Source organism: Podarcis filfolensis (assembly GCF_964270895.1).
Source record: "Podarcis filfolensis genome assembly, chromosome: 5".
In the NCBI taxonomy this organism is placed as follows: domain Eukaryota; kingdom Metazoa; phylum Chordata; class Lepidosauria; order Squamata; family Lacertidae; genus Podarcis; species Podarcis filfolensis.
In genome coordinates, this window is record NC_139608.1 from 46199308 (window position 1) to 46216126 (window position 16819).

Sequence of the window (16819 nt, forward strand, 5' to 3'; positions counted from 1 at the left end):
GTCTCATGTTTTTTCCTTCTTTTTCTTTTTCTGCATTTCCTGCCTCTAACAGGAGTTGGCCATCTGGCAACAACATCTCTGGGACAAATGTTTTATCCAGGGGTAGCCAACATTGTGCTCTTCAGATGTTGTTGAACTCCAATTCCTATCAGCCATAGCCAGTTTGACCAAGGATGATGGATTTTGTGATCCAAAAACAATTGGAAGGCACTGGCACTGTGTTGGCTACCATTGGTTCTATCCATCCATTGGAACAGTCACCCTCTTTTATTTGTTGGGGTATAGAAAATAGAATACAGTGATTGTGGTAGTATAAATGGTTGGATGAATTAAGGAACAGAAGAGGGAGAGGTTCAAATACAGCAAGAAGGAAGTAACACTGAAAGGTGAAACGCGTCTGTTTAAACAATGGCAGAACTCTTAGTAAATTAGGAAGAACACAGAATCAAAAATTTCAGTTTTAAACAACCAGAAAGGTTTAAGTAAAGCAGCCATGGAGAGACACAAAGAGTTTTAACAAGGAGAAATAGTGGAGATGGGTACCACACAGAGGCCGACATGAAAAACGTAACACAACAGAGCCTTTTCCCCACTCCCTTCTTGCTGCATTCAAACCTTGTTTTAAACTGCCCCTCATCACTCACTGTCATTCTCTAGCACATCTTTGCCATTGTTTAAAATGGCCACTTTTCCTCTTTCAGTATTCTTTCATCCGTGCTTTACTCAAATCTCTGTCACTGTTTAAAGCCACTTTTCCCATCTCAGTGACCAGTCTGCCTCACTCCTTTGTCATGGCCAATGTTGTTTTGAAGCCTGCCTTTACTATTATTTCTTTATTTTATTTCATAAAATGTATAAAATTGCAAAAAAAAAAATCTCAAACTGGTTTATAAAAGATAAAATAGTAAAATCAAGAAATATTTACAACCTTGCTTTAAAATACACAAAAGTTAAAATATTAAAACAGATTAAAATTACCTCAACTTTTTAAGCGTCTGGTAGGCTTGTCTAAACAGGAATGCTTTTAGCGGGTGCTTCTGTACCCACTATGACTTTATGCATATCCAAAATTGTGGTGAGACACTACAAATCCTCAAATGGGACTGTGGTCTGACTATGTGCAAATTATCCAATATTCTCTTTCAAAGGTTATAGAGAAGTTAGAGCTGTTTTATTTATTCAGCCCAAAATGGATTTTCAATCCAATATTAATCACATTTACTTGGAATTAAGTCACATTGATTTCATTAATTATGCCCATTGAATATGTGTAGAACTGCTGCCTTTCATTCATAAGCAGGCTGACACAATTTTTGATTATTTGTTACTAGAATATGCACACAAATTCCTTCCTTCACATCAGGACATATGATTTCTCTTTAAATGGAAGGGATAGATGCATTTCCCAGATGTCACTGTGATAGCATTCTGTTTCCACAACTCCCTGTGGATGAAAGATCATTTCCAATCTTGAAAAAGATATTCAATTTGAAATTAGGTAAGTGCTTATTTGGCTGAAAGACATTTGACAAACACAATCTTCTTAAGGGGCTTCAGGTGAAGAATATAGTCAGTGGAATTTAATTAGCAATTGAATTCTACAGTGGCTTGCTTCCAGTTAAAGCCCGCAGGTATCTGTAATGGTAATTAAAATGTCTGGCAGTTTATAAGTATAATCACCATAAAGTAAGAGAAATGCAAAATTCTAGGAAGTGACCTAGTATCACCATATAATTTCCTTGGCACCTGCAAGCAAAATTCAAACTGTGCGTTCGTAATGTTTAATTACTAGTGGTGGCATTATTTCGAAATATAACAAATTTATTTTATTTTTGTAAGGCTCATGAAGCTATTTATTGGGCGATCATGCTTATTGGATGAAATTTCCTCTGATATGTAGGTATGCAAATTGGGATCTGGTTTATAATGAATTATTCTAGAGTTACCCCACCCATAAATGACATGGCTTACATATAAACTGAAAAGCAATAGCTCAAATGACAACTTTGCCTTGTGCCTGTGAGTAAAGGACCAGACAATTGCCCTTCAAGGATCACAACATGCAAAAGGGAATGTAATGTTGTTTTTCCTCCACTGCCATGGAAGTGGGTAAGTATGTGTGTGAAAGGTTGGTGTAGAGAGGGAGACTAGGTGACCAGTTTGCTTGGAAGTTGAGCTCTTCCAGGTTCTGCTTGCGGATTCTACTGCTAATTGTGAGCTGTCTCTTCCTCCCAGTCACCATTTTGCACTCTCCACAATTTCCTGAAACGAATGTGTGTGTATTTGTACATGTGGGATGATGGTGACCCCAACCCACGGTCTTTTTCTGGGGTCTGATAGTGGTGAGAAAAAGGATGAAAAGAGGCTGTCTGTTGTGGTATCCTGACCATTTACAGTGTCACACATGGCCCTTCCCCCAACTGGCCAGGCTAGAAAAAATAGCAGTAGCATCTTTGCTTATTAAATGTGTTTATTTAAACAGCATTGTCTCATGCTTAAGGGAAGCAATTTTTTTCCACGATCCATTTTAAAAAGATACATTCATCAAAGTTGTGCACCATTTAAATGTATTTAAATTGCTTAATTAATCTGTGGGAGCTGGGATGAGGGAAATTAGATCATCTTTATTCAGTTGACAGCCCTAGTCATTACCATTTTGATAGGATGGGATAAGCAGGAACAGAAAATAATAAGCAGAACATGCAAGTCAGAGCAGTGGGAACGCCAAGCAACAGGTAACCAAAGGGAGGTGTGCTGTAAGCAAGACCATGTCAAATCACATCCCAGCAAAAGGAGGTCAAGTGTGAAGCAGACATGCACTCCAGCAAAGCTCTCTTGTGACATCCCTAGGATATTTACAAAGTTTTCTCTCTCTGAAATTCTCACTGGCTCCTTGTCCTTTTAGCTCACTCTTCCTGAGAGAAAGAAAACCTCTTGATTTCTTGGCAGGCAAGATTTGAAATTGTACAAATCTCCTCAGGGCACCTTGTACTAGAAGAAAGCGTGCCTTTTAAATGCACAATTTTCTGTCCAGCATGAAAGCAGAAAGACGTTCAAAGATGCCAAAGTCAAAGGCTGGAGAGAGGCCTTTTAATCCCGCCACCAGGTATCTGAAGATAGCTGCAGAGTTTCATTTGTAGGCTGGAAGGTAATGCCATTTCATGCATCATCTGGTTAAAAAATAAATCTGCTGCTGCTCAAGTCCTAACTTCTCTGTCACCTCTTCTTGCAGATGATTTTCAGGCATATATATAGTACAATTTTAGAATAAAATCTGATTCCAAAGCTTGAAATATTCACCGCTTGACTTCTCCTGTTCTATATTTGCTTGTCAGAAGCAGAATCCTTTTTTGAAAAAATAGCCTTGCCTCCTGCACACAAAACTTGCCCCACTATCTTGCATGATACACAATGTCAAAAAAGGCATTTTCAAGGGATAGACAATGTGATTGGTTCTGCTTTCCTAATCCGTCAGATGTACAAAGAAATCAACAAAATTGGGCTCTCTCCCTAGTTGATAGAAGTGCTTGGATGCGCTTGTGGCTTTCTAAAGATAAGCCATAGTGGAAAGATCATATACTTCAATATTTATTAGGTTAAAATACCTACATTTATTTTGCATTAGGTAAGAAACTAGTTATCCAAGGTGTCATTAGTGTCTTAAAAAAGTCCCTTCCAGTGGATCTGATAATGAGCAATATGCAACAGATTATTTTGGGGAAACTTACTTTCATAAACTAGCGCTTTTAAAAACTCTTTTCCCTTGAGTCATACAACTTTCCCTAAGCAAATCACAGAATTCTAGTTCTGAAATACAAATTCGCACAGCCTCCTTTTTCCCCCTAAGAGGCTGATTTCTTTGCTTTGAATTACCACATTCAAATGCACATCCTTCATTCTGGTGATTACAGTTAATTGCATAGGCTGTGTTTGGACTTAACACTAAGTGATGGCTTAGCATTACATGAATGAACCTAGCCTTCCTCCCAGGATTGCAAATGGCCTCCTTCACTCTTTCTCCCACAGGGCCAAGAAGAGGAGTTCAGAAGTTTTTGATCCTGCATTTATTTAACCTCAGCTTGTCATTTCATCCAAATGCTGTCTGCTCGTTTAACTGTGCTCACTAGATGGGATCCGAAGGAGTCAGTCAGTTATGGGGGAGTTATTGGTCAGGTATTGGTCAAATTAATACTTGGGATCTAGATTTTTATGATTCACTGACAGGAAACCATAGGAATCAACACAATCAATACCTATGAATTTAACTACTTCAAAATATAGCCATGACTTCACTGTGCAAACAGGCACAAAATAACATCCCTTGTAATAGCCAGGGGGTCATCAACATGGTCCCATGAGTGCAATGGCTCTTTAGAGCACACACCCACCCCAGTCACACACTGCCTCTTAAGGTCATTAGGAGGTGATGATAGTTATCTAGAAAAGAACCCAGAGTTGATGGAAGTAGTGACACTTTCCTATTTCCTTTTTCAGCTCTATGTGCCTGTTAAGGCCCCGATAAATTCTGTTGTATCTGACTTGCTATCCAAATCCTTTGAAAGAGTAAAATGTGTGGGCATACCTTTTCTATTCCTGCCTGTTTGGAAGGGGGACTGATTCAGGGATGGGGTAGAGAAGTGATCAAAGTTTCCCGATGTCTCCATAGTCCTATAAGTTTGGTGACCCCTGCAAGAGTTCCCATCACCTTTCTTGAAAGAAGCAGTCACATGCTTTCTGACACCTGGCTGGATGAGTTTTGAATTCAATCAAACAGACAATTTGGTCCCCTCCACTGGGGGGTGGGGTGGGGACCCTCAGAGAAAAGGTCTGCACAAGATCCCTTCTCTGGGGAAGCCACATCATCTGAAATATGGATTCCCCACCAACCAGCATAATTTTACCATAATTTTATTTATTTCTCCTAATAATAGATGGCAGCTATCTGTGATTATCAGAAAGTTGAAGGGATGCCTCTGTAATGGGAAGAAAGAGCTATATTTCTCTCTCTTTTACACACACACACACACACACACTTTTCTAAGTACATATCTGCAAAAGTGTTATCTCTTAACAATATGAAACTGATGCCCATTATAAGTAAAGATGTCTATGCACCCATCCTTATCTGGGGGCACCAGGAGTATAAAGAGGGAAAAAAATGACAACCAAAATTAACAATCAAGGTGGGCCTGTATGGAATCAGACGTGGATGACTTCTGTTGTTGATGATCCTGTGCATTGCATAGGACTACAAAGGATTTAATCCACCTGGAACTCTTCCAACCATAAAAAAATTCCTTGGGCCCCAGATGACTCATCTAACATCTTGTCATAAAGTGAAATAAACAGTATTATGCATGAATGTCCTAGATGCATTATTCACCTATATGCAGTTAAGCAAAAGACAGGAAGATTGCTATCAATATGATTCATTTATTTCACCACCCTTTCCTATGGTAAGTTGATAGCAAGAACACTGTGGCTCAGTCTGACAACATACTAGAGCAATTGCAGTGACTGATTCTAAACACAGCTGAGCATTCAAAATCTCTGGGGCAGAACTGGACTGGATTATACTTAAAAGTGGAGATTGGCATATAATATGGAAAGGAACAGCTAATCACCTCACTAAAATGAGGCCTTTAGGTACAGTTTCTTTGTATAGTTTTTTTATTCTATTGAGAAAGGTATTTCACAATCATAAGATAGTACTGTAAATAAGTAAATAAATAAACTATGAAAAGACCCATCTACCCCCCTTTACAGAGGTAAACAGGATCTAGATCCCACACTGCAAGACAAAGTACACTATAACAAGACAATAAAATATAAAATACAACAATTACAATAAACCTAATAAGCTGTTTGAATATTTAGGTGTTGTCTTCCCCTTCCGTTACCTTTCTACAATATGCAGGTTTTCTTCCTGGCAAATATGGAAGGATTTTAAAAAATCACCCTAGGTTTCAGAGTGTCCACAACCATTTATATATTGTTATGACCATCCAACCATGCTCCTGCCAACTAAGGAAGAAACTAAGGTGCTCTGACCGCCTTCCTAAGGTCATAAGAATTGGGCCAAAGAGCCAACCTAGTCCACCATCCTGTTCTCAAAGTAGCTAACCTATAGGAAGCCCACAAGCAAAACATGAGAGCAAACGCATGCCCCATCTGTTCTAATTTCTAGCAACTGATATTCAGAATCCTACTGTATCTGACATGGGAGGCAGTACATAGTCATCATGGCTAGTAGCCACTAATATTCTTATCCGCCATGAACCCTCTTTGAAGGCCTCCAAGTTGGTGGCCTTTACTGCATCTTCTGATTGTAAATTCCATCCTTTAATTATGCATGAAAGACCTTGTGTCAAGAGCTTGTCTAGGATGTAGGACATTCCTTCCACTGAAAATATCAGTAGGGTGAAGCATTATCTCAGAGTGCAGAGTTTAGGAAGTCAAGAATATGAATTTGAATATGGTCCCAATATACAGCCCCATCTACAATGGAGTCACCAACCACAGCCATACTGTAGTTTGTCATTGTTAGATTCTAACATTGTAAACATCAAGTTTCCTTCAGTTCCTATTTCTAATCTAGTGAGTGTCAGTGAACAGCTCCATTTCCCAACAGAAAAAGGCACTGTGTGTGTATTTTAAACTTTGTAGGCTGTTTCGTGATGATGTTTTGTTCCGATCCAGAAGAAAATGCTTGTGACTATTTCTGAAGCAACATTCTTCTGCACTTTCTAATCTCAGCATATCACAAGCATTAGTCAGTTCTGCACTTTATTATTCCATTTCATGGTGAAATGCTGTGACAGTATCTCATTAGCTGAAGTGGGGAAAATAGACTTTAAAAATAAACCCTGCACCCAATAAGGATCTGTATCTACTACCTCAGGTTGTGTCATTCTGAGCAATGAGTGATTGGAGAGATGCAGGCAGTGGAGGAGACAAATTTCTTTACATTAAATTAGAGATCATCAGGCAAAGATAACATGCTCACTGGTTATGATTTATGGCTGTCAGAACTAATGCTATTGTCAGAAATACAAATGGGAAATCTCTGCATAATTAAAAAGAAAAAGCCAAATGTTCCTGACTTTCATCTTGCACTGTGTGAACTTTAAGAAGCAGTGCTGTTTAAGAACTTGAAATCACTAGTGTACTCTTATCTCTGCACTGTGTTAAAAATGAGGCAAACAGATATAGTACATTATGGTACTGGCATAACAGCATTTTGTATGACCTGCATCCACTTAACATAGAGAAAGTAGATTCTATGCGGATATAGAAAACATTTCTTAAATAAACCTCAGTATCTATTTATACATTTTATTTATCTGCATTTCACTGCCTATTTGTACATGTCTGTAAATCCACAGCATATGTGGACGCAGTATTTGGAAAAAGAAAAAGGAAAAAGGAAAAAGAAAAGAAAAGGAAGAACAGAAGAAAAACAATTGAGAACAGAGTTTCCCAGGGCTTACTGTCCCTTCCCCCAGTACAGTTTATTGTTGGAAGCTGATTCTTTCCAAAGGCTTATTAATATGATGGTGTAAGAACATGGCAGCCCATGCTGGCTCCAGCCAATGGTAAGCCATTCATGTGAAGTCTTGATAGCCACCCAGAACCACAGATTTTTAAGTGGTTGAAACTGTCAAATACCTCTATTAGTGGAGTCCTCATTACTCATTACTATTTTATTCACAAAATTCCGCTTGCTTCTGACTATTCTCCAGTGCACCAACAGGATCATAAGGGTGCTAAGCAAACCCATGTTCTTGAACCACACACCATGTGACATTAGTAGTAGTAGTTGCCTCTGAGCAACAGAACAGAAGCAGAAGGGCTGCATGCTCCCTGCCCATCTTCTGCAAAAGATTGTCCGACAGAGTCACCAGGGCCAATTCTGCCGCCAAACTGGACCTGAACCCAGGTTAAAATTAGTAGAGCTCTCCTTTCCCTTCACCTCATACCACCTCACAGCAATAGCAATAAAGGGAGAGAGAGATATTTTACCCAGCTGTGCTGCCAAATACACCATTTCTTTCCAAGGATATCAGGACAAAAGGAGGAGGTGGAAGGGGAACCAAAACAGTTTTATTAACAAATAAACAGCAGGCATGCAAAGCATAAAATAAAACATACCTGACAGGGGCTACCCAATCTCCCCTTCAGCTGCCCGGAGCCCCAGGTAGAGCAGCAGGAGAAAGACCCCGACCATTGGTCTCCCAGCATCAGGTCCTTTGATCTGGGTAGAAGCTCTCTAGGCCCCTCCCACCTATCGCTTTTATAGCCTGCCTTGATGTAATCAAGTGCACCTGGCATTACTTATGATTAGCCCAGGACCCTGAGATGGAATTAATACAGAGCGGCTGAGAGTCTCCCACTACCTGCAGCCTGGCATCCAGCCAGCACTTGCAACACAGAAGAACCCAAGAAACTCCCGAGAGGCGTGTGAAACACAAGAATCCAGCAGACCTCAAACTGGGGATGTTAAAGGGAAAGGGACATGCCACCTAACTCCTCAAAATACAGTTGTCTTCTGCATTTCCACTACACCAGCCTGTTACTATGTTAGAGAACACTCAGCAAGCCTATTCCTCATGTCAGGCCCTGCTGCCAGGATATCACTTACTCCATTAAGCAAGTTGCTCTTTCTTCCTCATTAAATAGAAGGCCCTACTTTCATTCACAGAGGATATCCTGTTAGATTATTACACTGCAAAATTTTCTGTTTTTCTTAGCCAAATGGTGAATCTGGACCTCATTCACCCTCATTCACCATACAAAGGCCCTGGCCCTTCTGCAAGACTGCCCCCCAAGGCTGAACCACTGTAGCACCTGCAGTGAGGAGAGAGCTTTGTGGGGCAGGATGAGACAACTGACTTGAGTCCCTTAATGAGGCAGCTGTGTAGGTTCTTGCAATGACTGGAAGATTCTGAGTTATCACAAACATTCGTGGACCCAAAACCTCACAAGACCCATGATTTATCACACATGGCTTGTAATAGCTTTGATTTATTTAGAGAAAAATAACGAGAAACTGTTATTGTTTTATACATTGCCTTGTTTCATGCCCCATGTCGTTTGAACTTATGGAATCTTTCATTTATTATCTCCCCAAATAAGACCTAACACAGGAAAGGTTTCGTCTGGCACCTTTTAAAGCAGCGTGTTGTGCATTCATCAAGAGACCCAACTGGAACAAAATTGCTAATGGGAATGAAATTTACAAAGCAGAAGTGAAATTAAGAAGCCCTTAATTTCACCGACTACCCTTTCACAGTGGAAACTGAGAGGTGGTTAATCACACAGCAAGAGTAGTTGAACTAACTGGAAAGCGCCCCCAGAAAGGTGCAATCGGAAATTCTCATTTTACGTAGAAAAAACACACACCTTTATGATGCAAGCGTAATCCAAAGTGGGCAATGGTTGCTCTCTTCTTCACTGTGATCTCGTCTTTACGGATACTGTTCCCATATTCCCGGACTATTTCACACCACATAAGTTGACCAGAAAATACCCACTTCAATAACATGACCTTTGCATATGACCCTGCCATCATGCAGCCCTATTAAAATGTATTTCATGATGTCTGACTTCATGAAGCCATCTGTTCCCCGTTTTGTAGTGCAAGACAGAAAAATGTCAGCAACAAGATTTGATCTATAGATTTGGATTTGATCAATGCCAGTGGTTCCCCCAACTATTTTTTCCTCTCAAACAACTTGAAGATTGCTGGAAGTATTGGTGGACCACCCAGGCATTACAATAAATACAATACAATATAGGGAATAAAAGATAAAAGAAGCAATAAAAATTCCATCTGAATATTCAGTGCAATGAATGTGCCATCCCCCATCTTCAACCACAAATGCCAAGGCACACTGCATTGGATTTAATGCACCATTCTGTTGTTGTGACCTGCTCTGCGACCTTAGGATGAAGGGTGGCTTAATAGTAATAGTAATAGTAATAGTAATAGTAATAGTAATAGGCTAGTGTTGCTTTAGCACAATTCCTAGCATTAATAGCAGTCTGTGTTTCAAGTGTTTCAATTTCAAGTCATGGCTTGAAATTGATTTGGTTTCTAAATCTGCTTATATGTTAGAGTGATTAGGTAAAGGTAAAGGGACCCCTGACCATTAGGTCCAGTCGTGGCCAACTCTGGGGTTGCGGCGCTCATCTCGCTTTACTGGCCAAGGGAGCCAGCATACAGCTTCTGGGTCATGTGGCCAGCATGACTAAGCCGCTTCTGGTGAACCAGAGCAGCGCACGGAAACGCCGTTTACCTTATCGCCGGAGCGGTACCTATATATCTACTTGCACTTTGACGTGCTTTCGAACTGCTAGGTTGGCAGGAGCAGGGACTGAGCAACGGGAGCTCATCCCGTCACGGGGATTCGAACCGCCGACCTTCTGATCGGCAAGTCCTAGGCTCTGTGGTTTAACCCACAGCGCCACCCGTGTCCCTTTTGTTAGAGTGATTACTGCCTGATAATTAAGGGTACAAGTCAGTTAGAAAATAAGCCATTTCAGACCCATTTATTTCAATGGGAGAGATTTAAGCATGAATGTTAATACTACAATGGAAATCAATGGGGCTTAGGCTTGATTTCACTCTAATACTTAAGCCAAAATTCTTATTTCCTCAATTTTACATTGCATGTTTAAGTAAAACTTTTATTATTATTTTCGCAGTCAAGCAGTATACGATAATTGAACAAAACATCTGTGACTTTCTTTAGAGACAGAATCTGTTTAATAAATATGACTGTAAAAGCAATAAACAATAGCAATTATACATTACACTACATAGTATCCAACCAAAAGGGGGGGATTACATCAAAAAGTCATTTCAAAATTAGCAGTAGATTCAATGCTATAAGAGAGAAAAAAACATTCAAATTGACCTATAAAAATAACTTGGCTAACATTGGACTTCCATGGCCTATTTGAATTGTGAGGGTTACTATACAGTGGACATTGACTACTTTCCCAGCCACCCGAGAGTTACAGCTATAGACACATGAGTGATGCCATATCTTGTAGCAAAAGGTGCAGAGGAATTTGAGAAACCATCAGCAGCAGACATAAATCATTTAAAAGTTCCCAGTTTTTCTTCAAATGTGTTCATTTGGGACTAAAATTCAACTTCTGAGGAGAATATATATCTATGTGCAGGGCAGCCCTCAGTTACACCCCTGACATCTTTTTTCACTTAGTCACCTCGTTGACATGTCTTAGCATTATGGCTTGCTGAGCTCCAAGCAAAAATCTTGAAGTTTTTCCAGAGAAGCAACTGTTGGTGCTTACCAAGGGAGATGGTCATATGCAAGTTCTGACCATTACTATGTCTCTGTGTTCTTGTTAGTAGTAACACTCGGCTTTATTCTAAGGGGCTACAGAAGAGAAAGTGACTATATAAATTTATATTGCACTTCCTTGTGGCAAGATCCCACATGGCTCACCTGCATCCATCAGCTGTATACTAAAAGCACGTGGCATGGCCAAACTCAATGGTTGCTCGGGTAGGAAAGGCCTAAAACCCAGCAACATGGGATCTTGCCACGTGGAAACAAGGACCCAGTCTGGCCCAAATCTACTCAAAGAGGTGCAAACTTGTGATCTGAAGCAGAGCATTCATATGAGAAGCCACAAATGTATGGTGGGGGTGTGGGGGTGGCAACTCACTTTTCATTCTCCCACCCATGCCAAAATGATTGTGTGAATTGGTCTATAAACAATTTAAGTCAAGGTACTTATATTCAAGTGGATTTGACCCCACTAAATCAAACAGAAATTCACATTCTGATCCTAAATATATGTATAGCTGTTTGAATACATCTAATGGCCTGTGCTGCAGCAGTTACATCAGCACCCTGTCATCTAGATTAAATACCTATCAGATTAAATCTCATTGGAGCAGGTTGCTTATAAATATGACTATGGTTTGCACATATGCAAATGATGGTTTGTAATATTCAATAAGCTCCACAGAAGACAAAAGGTGAGCCATATTTTAAGATAAGGCACAGGTGAGCCATACCTGTGTCTGCTGCAGTAATCACAATACACAAAGAGCAACAGGCTGAATAATAATAATCGTAAACATTTTCTTGGTATTTTCCTAACATAACTTTTCTTTTCTATTTTTACCTGCTTACAAGAAGAAACAATAAGAAAGCATAAGGATTGTGTTATACAGGAACTCACAAGAAGAAACAATAGGAAAAGATAAGAAAAGACGAACTGTATTAATATCGGAATTAGTTTCATAGGTTATATACTGTACATATGAACTGTATATGTTGCACATACTGGGCTAGACCTTTACGTTAGGAAATAACCAATAAAATGTTTATGGTTATTATTATTGAGCATGTTGAGCTTTGTGTATTGTGATTACTCTGTAGGGTACTGGCTCCCCCCTCCCCCAATGCCCACAAGTGTCATAGCTTAATAAATGGTAGGCTGGCCAGCAACACCAGCACAACAGGACTGAAATGCAGCAATGTATTTGTATAGGGCTTTGTGCTCTACCTCCCCATCCTCTCTCTTTGCTGGAACTGAAGGTTGGAATTCAACTAGCATCAGCGTTATCTGATTTCAATGTTTTTTAGGTTTCATTTTTTAAAGTCCTGCTATGTAATGAAGTAGTGGAAGAATGCATTGTAGGATCCTTATGGATCAGCCTATTAGTTTTTTGCAGCAGACCAGGAATTGTGTGTGTGTGTGTGTGTGTGTGTGTCTTTTAAAAACAGCAGTTAGTTATAATACTTTTGCCATTATCAAGACGTTCACATATTTCAGTACTCATTCTGAAATCCATAATCTCACAGTGCACACTTAACAATTTTAAGCTATAAGAGTTCAAGCATTTGAACTGTTGAATTTTTGATGGAGTCAGAAGAACCTGCACACACAATTCATTATTTGATTCAATTTAAGCAGTCCCCCAATTAGCTGCAGACTGAATAAAGATTGCCGAAAGAGATGAAAAGGGAGCCAGTCTTAGGTATGATCTGCAGCAGCCTCCCTCAGCCTCAACAGAGGTTTCAGACTCTAATTTCCATCATCCCTGACCAGTGGCCGGGGGTGATAGAAGCTGTTTGCCAAAACCTCTGGATAGCACCAGCTTGGGAAAGGCTGCTTTACAGAAATCAGTGTGAACATCTGGAAGTAACTTGAATTGACTGGATTACTGACGTGGATATTAGCTGTTGGTACAAACTGGTTTCAGATGCCTGAAAAAGATTCCATCATTGCATACAGTCACATAGAAGCCTTTGAATACCAGTGTTTGAAGGCCTCAGTTCTAATACAAAGTGGCTAGTCGTTATACCCTAACTTTATTTCCCTAATTAAAAGGAATGGCCAAAAAAAATGATCCAATCCAGAGTTGTAATATGGAGCTCCCAAAATTAATTTGATACCACTGTGATAGAATTGTAGAGTTGGAAGGGACCCCAAGGATCATCTAGTCCAATATATCCTGCAATGGAGAAATCTACATGTGTACGGTACATTCAGGAGAACTGGAGATCATGGGAACTGTACTTCCCATTATGGCCAACTTTGTACTCCCCTAATGTGTGTGAACATAAAATATATTTGAAAGCCTGCAGTCCTCGAGTTGTAAATCGCCTTATCCAGATTATTACTGGGCATCAGCACCAGTAGGTCATTGGGGAGGCAGTGCTCCAATCTGGACTTATTGGACTGTAATCAATATTGCACCAGCAGTGTTCCACTTATGCAGTGGGACTCTCATCTTCTTATGTGCCCCCAAAATCTGCTCCAGGGCATCCCCCAATTCTCTGGTGTAGATATTGAGGGTGCATGGGGGTTGGAGAGGAGAGGATGGAGGAGAGGGAGTGTTGTACAAGTGGGAGACTGGGGAATGAGTGATACAAATTCAAGATCAATAGGCCACATCTGATGGACTAAATCTAGCTCCTGAAATAATTTCAGTTTAATTTGTAGCACTTGTAGCTGGACCTACTTGTGATGAGTCCCTGGTGATGTGAACAGAGCAGAGCAATGACAATGATTAATCTGAGTTCTAACATCTTTGAAACTGATAGGAGGACATGTCTTGTTCATTAAGATGAAGAGTAGTGCATATAGCATGAAGATAAGAAAGTTTCATTGCTTTATCTTTGGTAACAGATGTACCATTATCCAGCCATAGGATGGGGCAAGAAATATTATGTGAGTGGACCTTATATATACCTTGGTGTCTTTTACATCCTCAGCTTGTGGGGCTCTCTAAGAGCACATTGTAAGAGATTATTGTACTATGTGCAGCTCTAGCACTCGCACCAGGAGTTGCAAAACTATTATTCTTGAGCACGTCCTCTGCAAGCTGAAAGTGTGTTTTTTGTTTTTTAAAAGGATTTGTGCTCATGATCTATACACTAATTGCTCGATCTGTTAGGCCAGATGGAACAATGGAGCAAAATAAATGTTTGTGTACAGTATGGGAAATACTGTATGCCTGCGACAAATTGCACTCAGCTTTCTTCAAAACTATTGCTGTCGGAATAGAATAGTCAGAATGCTGGAAAAAACACATGAAGGAACTGATGCAGATGCTAAGCAGGACTGAATCAATTTGGACTGGATAGCACCATTCCTTTTTCATTCTTGATTGCAATGGGTATGTGCAGAATGTAACTAACAACAATCAGAGAGTGAAATGTATTTTATGGTTAGATCCTTCAAAGGTCAGTCTTGGAGTAGCTAGTTCTTTATCCCATATGATATGGATGGGAAAACTGTGACTCTCTAGGTGAACTCCAGCTTCCACCATCCTTTATTGCCTGCGCTGATGGGAGCTGAAGTCCAGGAACATCTGGGCAGCCACGCTGCGCTAGACAGACATGAATGAAGGGACAACATATGTTTAGGAAAGAATTTGATTCTGCCAGTGAAAGGAACTTGAGCTACGTCTGGACCTTGAACTGTATCTGAACAAGCTAAAAACAGCTGTAGACAAAGGAACATCACAAGACAAAAAGTAAAAGTCCAAACAGAGACATCTGAAAAACATAAACAACCCCCCTAAGAACATTGTGATGCCATCAAACTCTAGTGCAGATTTTTTGTGAGTATTTGACACTGCATTCCTATGCATGTCTACTCAGTAGAAAGCCTCATTGAGTTCAGTGGGGCTTACTTCTAAGTCCATGTGTATAGGATTGCAGGTGCAGGAATGTAGGCTGGAGTGGCAAATCCACCTACAATCTTGCAGTGCTAAAAGCATAAGTTATACCGAAAGTCAGGAACTTCCACCCCCTCCCACAAAGACCCCATGCACGTTCTTGGCCTGTATTCATTATGAATCACTTACAAATTAAACCTTGATTAGAAAAGAAGAGAGAAGAGGATTAAGAGGAAGTGGTTTTTTCCTTCCTCTTTTACTCCATTAAAATAGAGCACCTGTACACTGCAGTTCCCAATATGTTATCCAAATGACATCCACATGCACAGGCTTAAAGCTAAAAACCCCTTTGTCGTCAGAAGAATCAAAAAGTCCAAAAGCAGTGATTGGTTTCCTTTTTTTCTTTTTATACATATATATATATATCAGGGTGAAGGGGACAGAGATAGATCGGTGTCCTTGTTTCAAACATTTATACAGGTAGGGATTTCTTTTGTGCTTTGTGTCTCAGCAACTGTGGAAATACTTCCTGCGGCAGAGAAAAACAACAACAAAAGGAGAGTTAGCAAAGCGAGCAGGAGCAGAAAGTCTCTCAATATCATGTCAATTGTCTTTGGATTTAATTGTTTCTTCCTAACACACCATGCACCCAGAATATCTGCTTGTCATTTAGAAGGCAGACTGTAATGTCTTGTTCCTGTACTAATGAATATGACTTAACCATGTCAAATTATGGAGTGGCAGATGAGGGAGAGGAGGAATGGGACTAGCTGTGTTCCTCTGAGAAGCAGCACAATGCTTTTAATGGCATTTGAAACGAAATACAAGGTGTCAGAGATCTGACAATCTGCCGGTGCATTTGTCTTTGTGCAGAGTGTGTTCCCACCCAGTGACTGTCAGATGTGAACTGAATCAGTTTTCATATCCAGTGGTTAATTTTTAAAGAAAGAGCACCAGAGGCTCTCATTCTGCATGTAAGCAGTACCTTCTGCCATAAAACTCCTTATCTCTGGGAATATCCAAAGCCCTCCAGCAGAACCGGTTGTCATGAAAGAGAAACAGGGAGGGCTGTGCACTAAGGATAGTGCTAACTTTCTGTCCCTCCAAGTTTTCTTGGCTACCCACAAAAACATTACCAAATGGAGAATGTCTTATCCAACCTCCATAAGGATATGTCAAACTATGTTGGCAGCACCTGTTGGCTTTATTTATTTGACACAATTATATTCTACCTATCTGTCCACAAGGGGCCCTTAACCGAAGCCTTGCGTAAAACGAGCAACTTCAAGTGACCAGCTAGAATCCTATCAAAGCCAAATAGACTCTGTGACATCTTCTCCCCCAGATTAAGAAAATTGTTCTTCTGTCTGAGTGGAGATTTTCATTCACTTCTAATGATTCACTAAGAAGCAACCTTAATCCCAGACAGGTTGAGATTGGCTGTGATAACTCAGTGTGGAGTGAGAGACAACCCTCACATGCATAAAAGATGCACTCTAGCTCTTTTTAGTTGTCAGTGTCCAAAGCTGAGCCTGGCATCATGAAATGTTCTCAGGCTGAGCCCTGGTAAGCACTGGCTCATATTAAGCCAAGGCTAGATCCAAAATAGGGTTGCCAGATATCCATGATTGCTTTGGACATAGAAGA

At 40.2% G+C, this 16819-nt stretch overlaps 1 protein-coding gene across 7 annotated transcripts in view; it reads right to left on the reverse strand.

Annotated features, from left to right (window-relative positions):
• SORCS1 (sortilin related VPS10 domain containing receptor 1) overlaps window positions 1-16819 on the reverse strand; it is a 436617-nt gene that overhangs the window by 56226 nt on the left and 363572 nt on the right. For 6 of the 7 annotated variants that reach the window (XM_083616537.1, XM_083616535.1, XM_083616532.1 and 3 more), the window contains one exon: window positions 10746-15701. The exons of the other annotated variant lie outside the window; for it this stretch is intronic. In XM_083616537.1, coding sequence (XP_083472663.1) covers window positions 15637-15701 — 65 coding nt within the window. In that variant the 3' untranslated portion in view covers window positions 10746-15636. Of the gene's footprint in view, window positions 1-10745; window positions 15702-16819 lie in introns of those variants that run through there. 7 annotated transcript variants of the gene reach the window in all.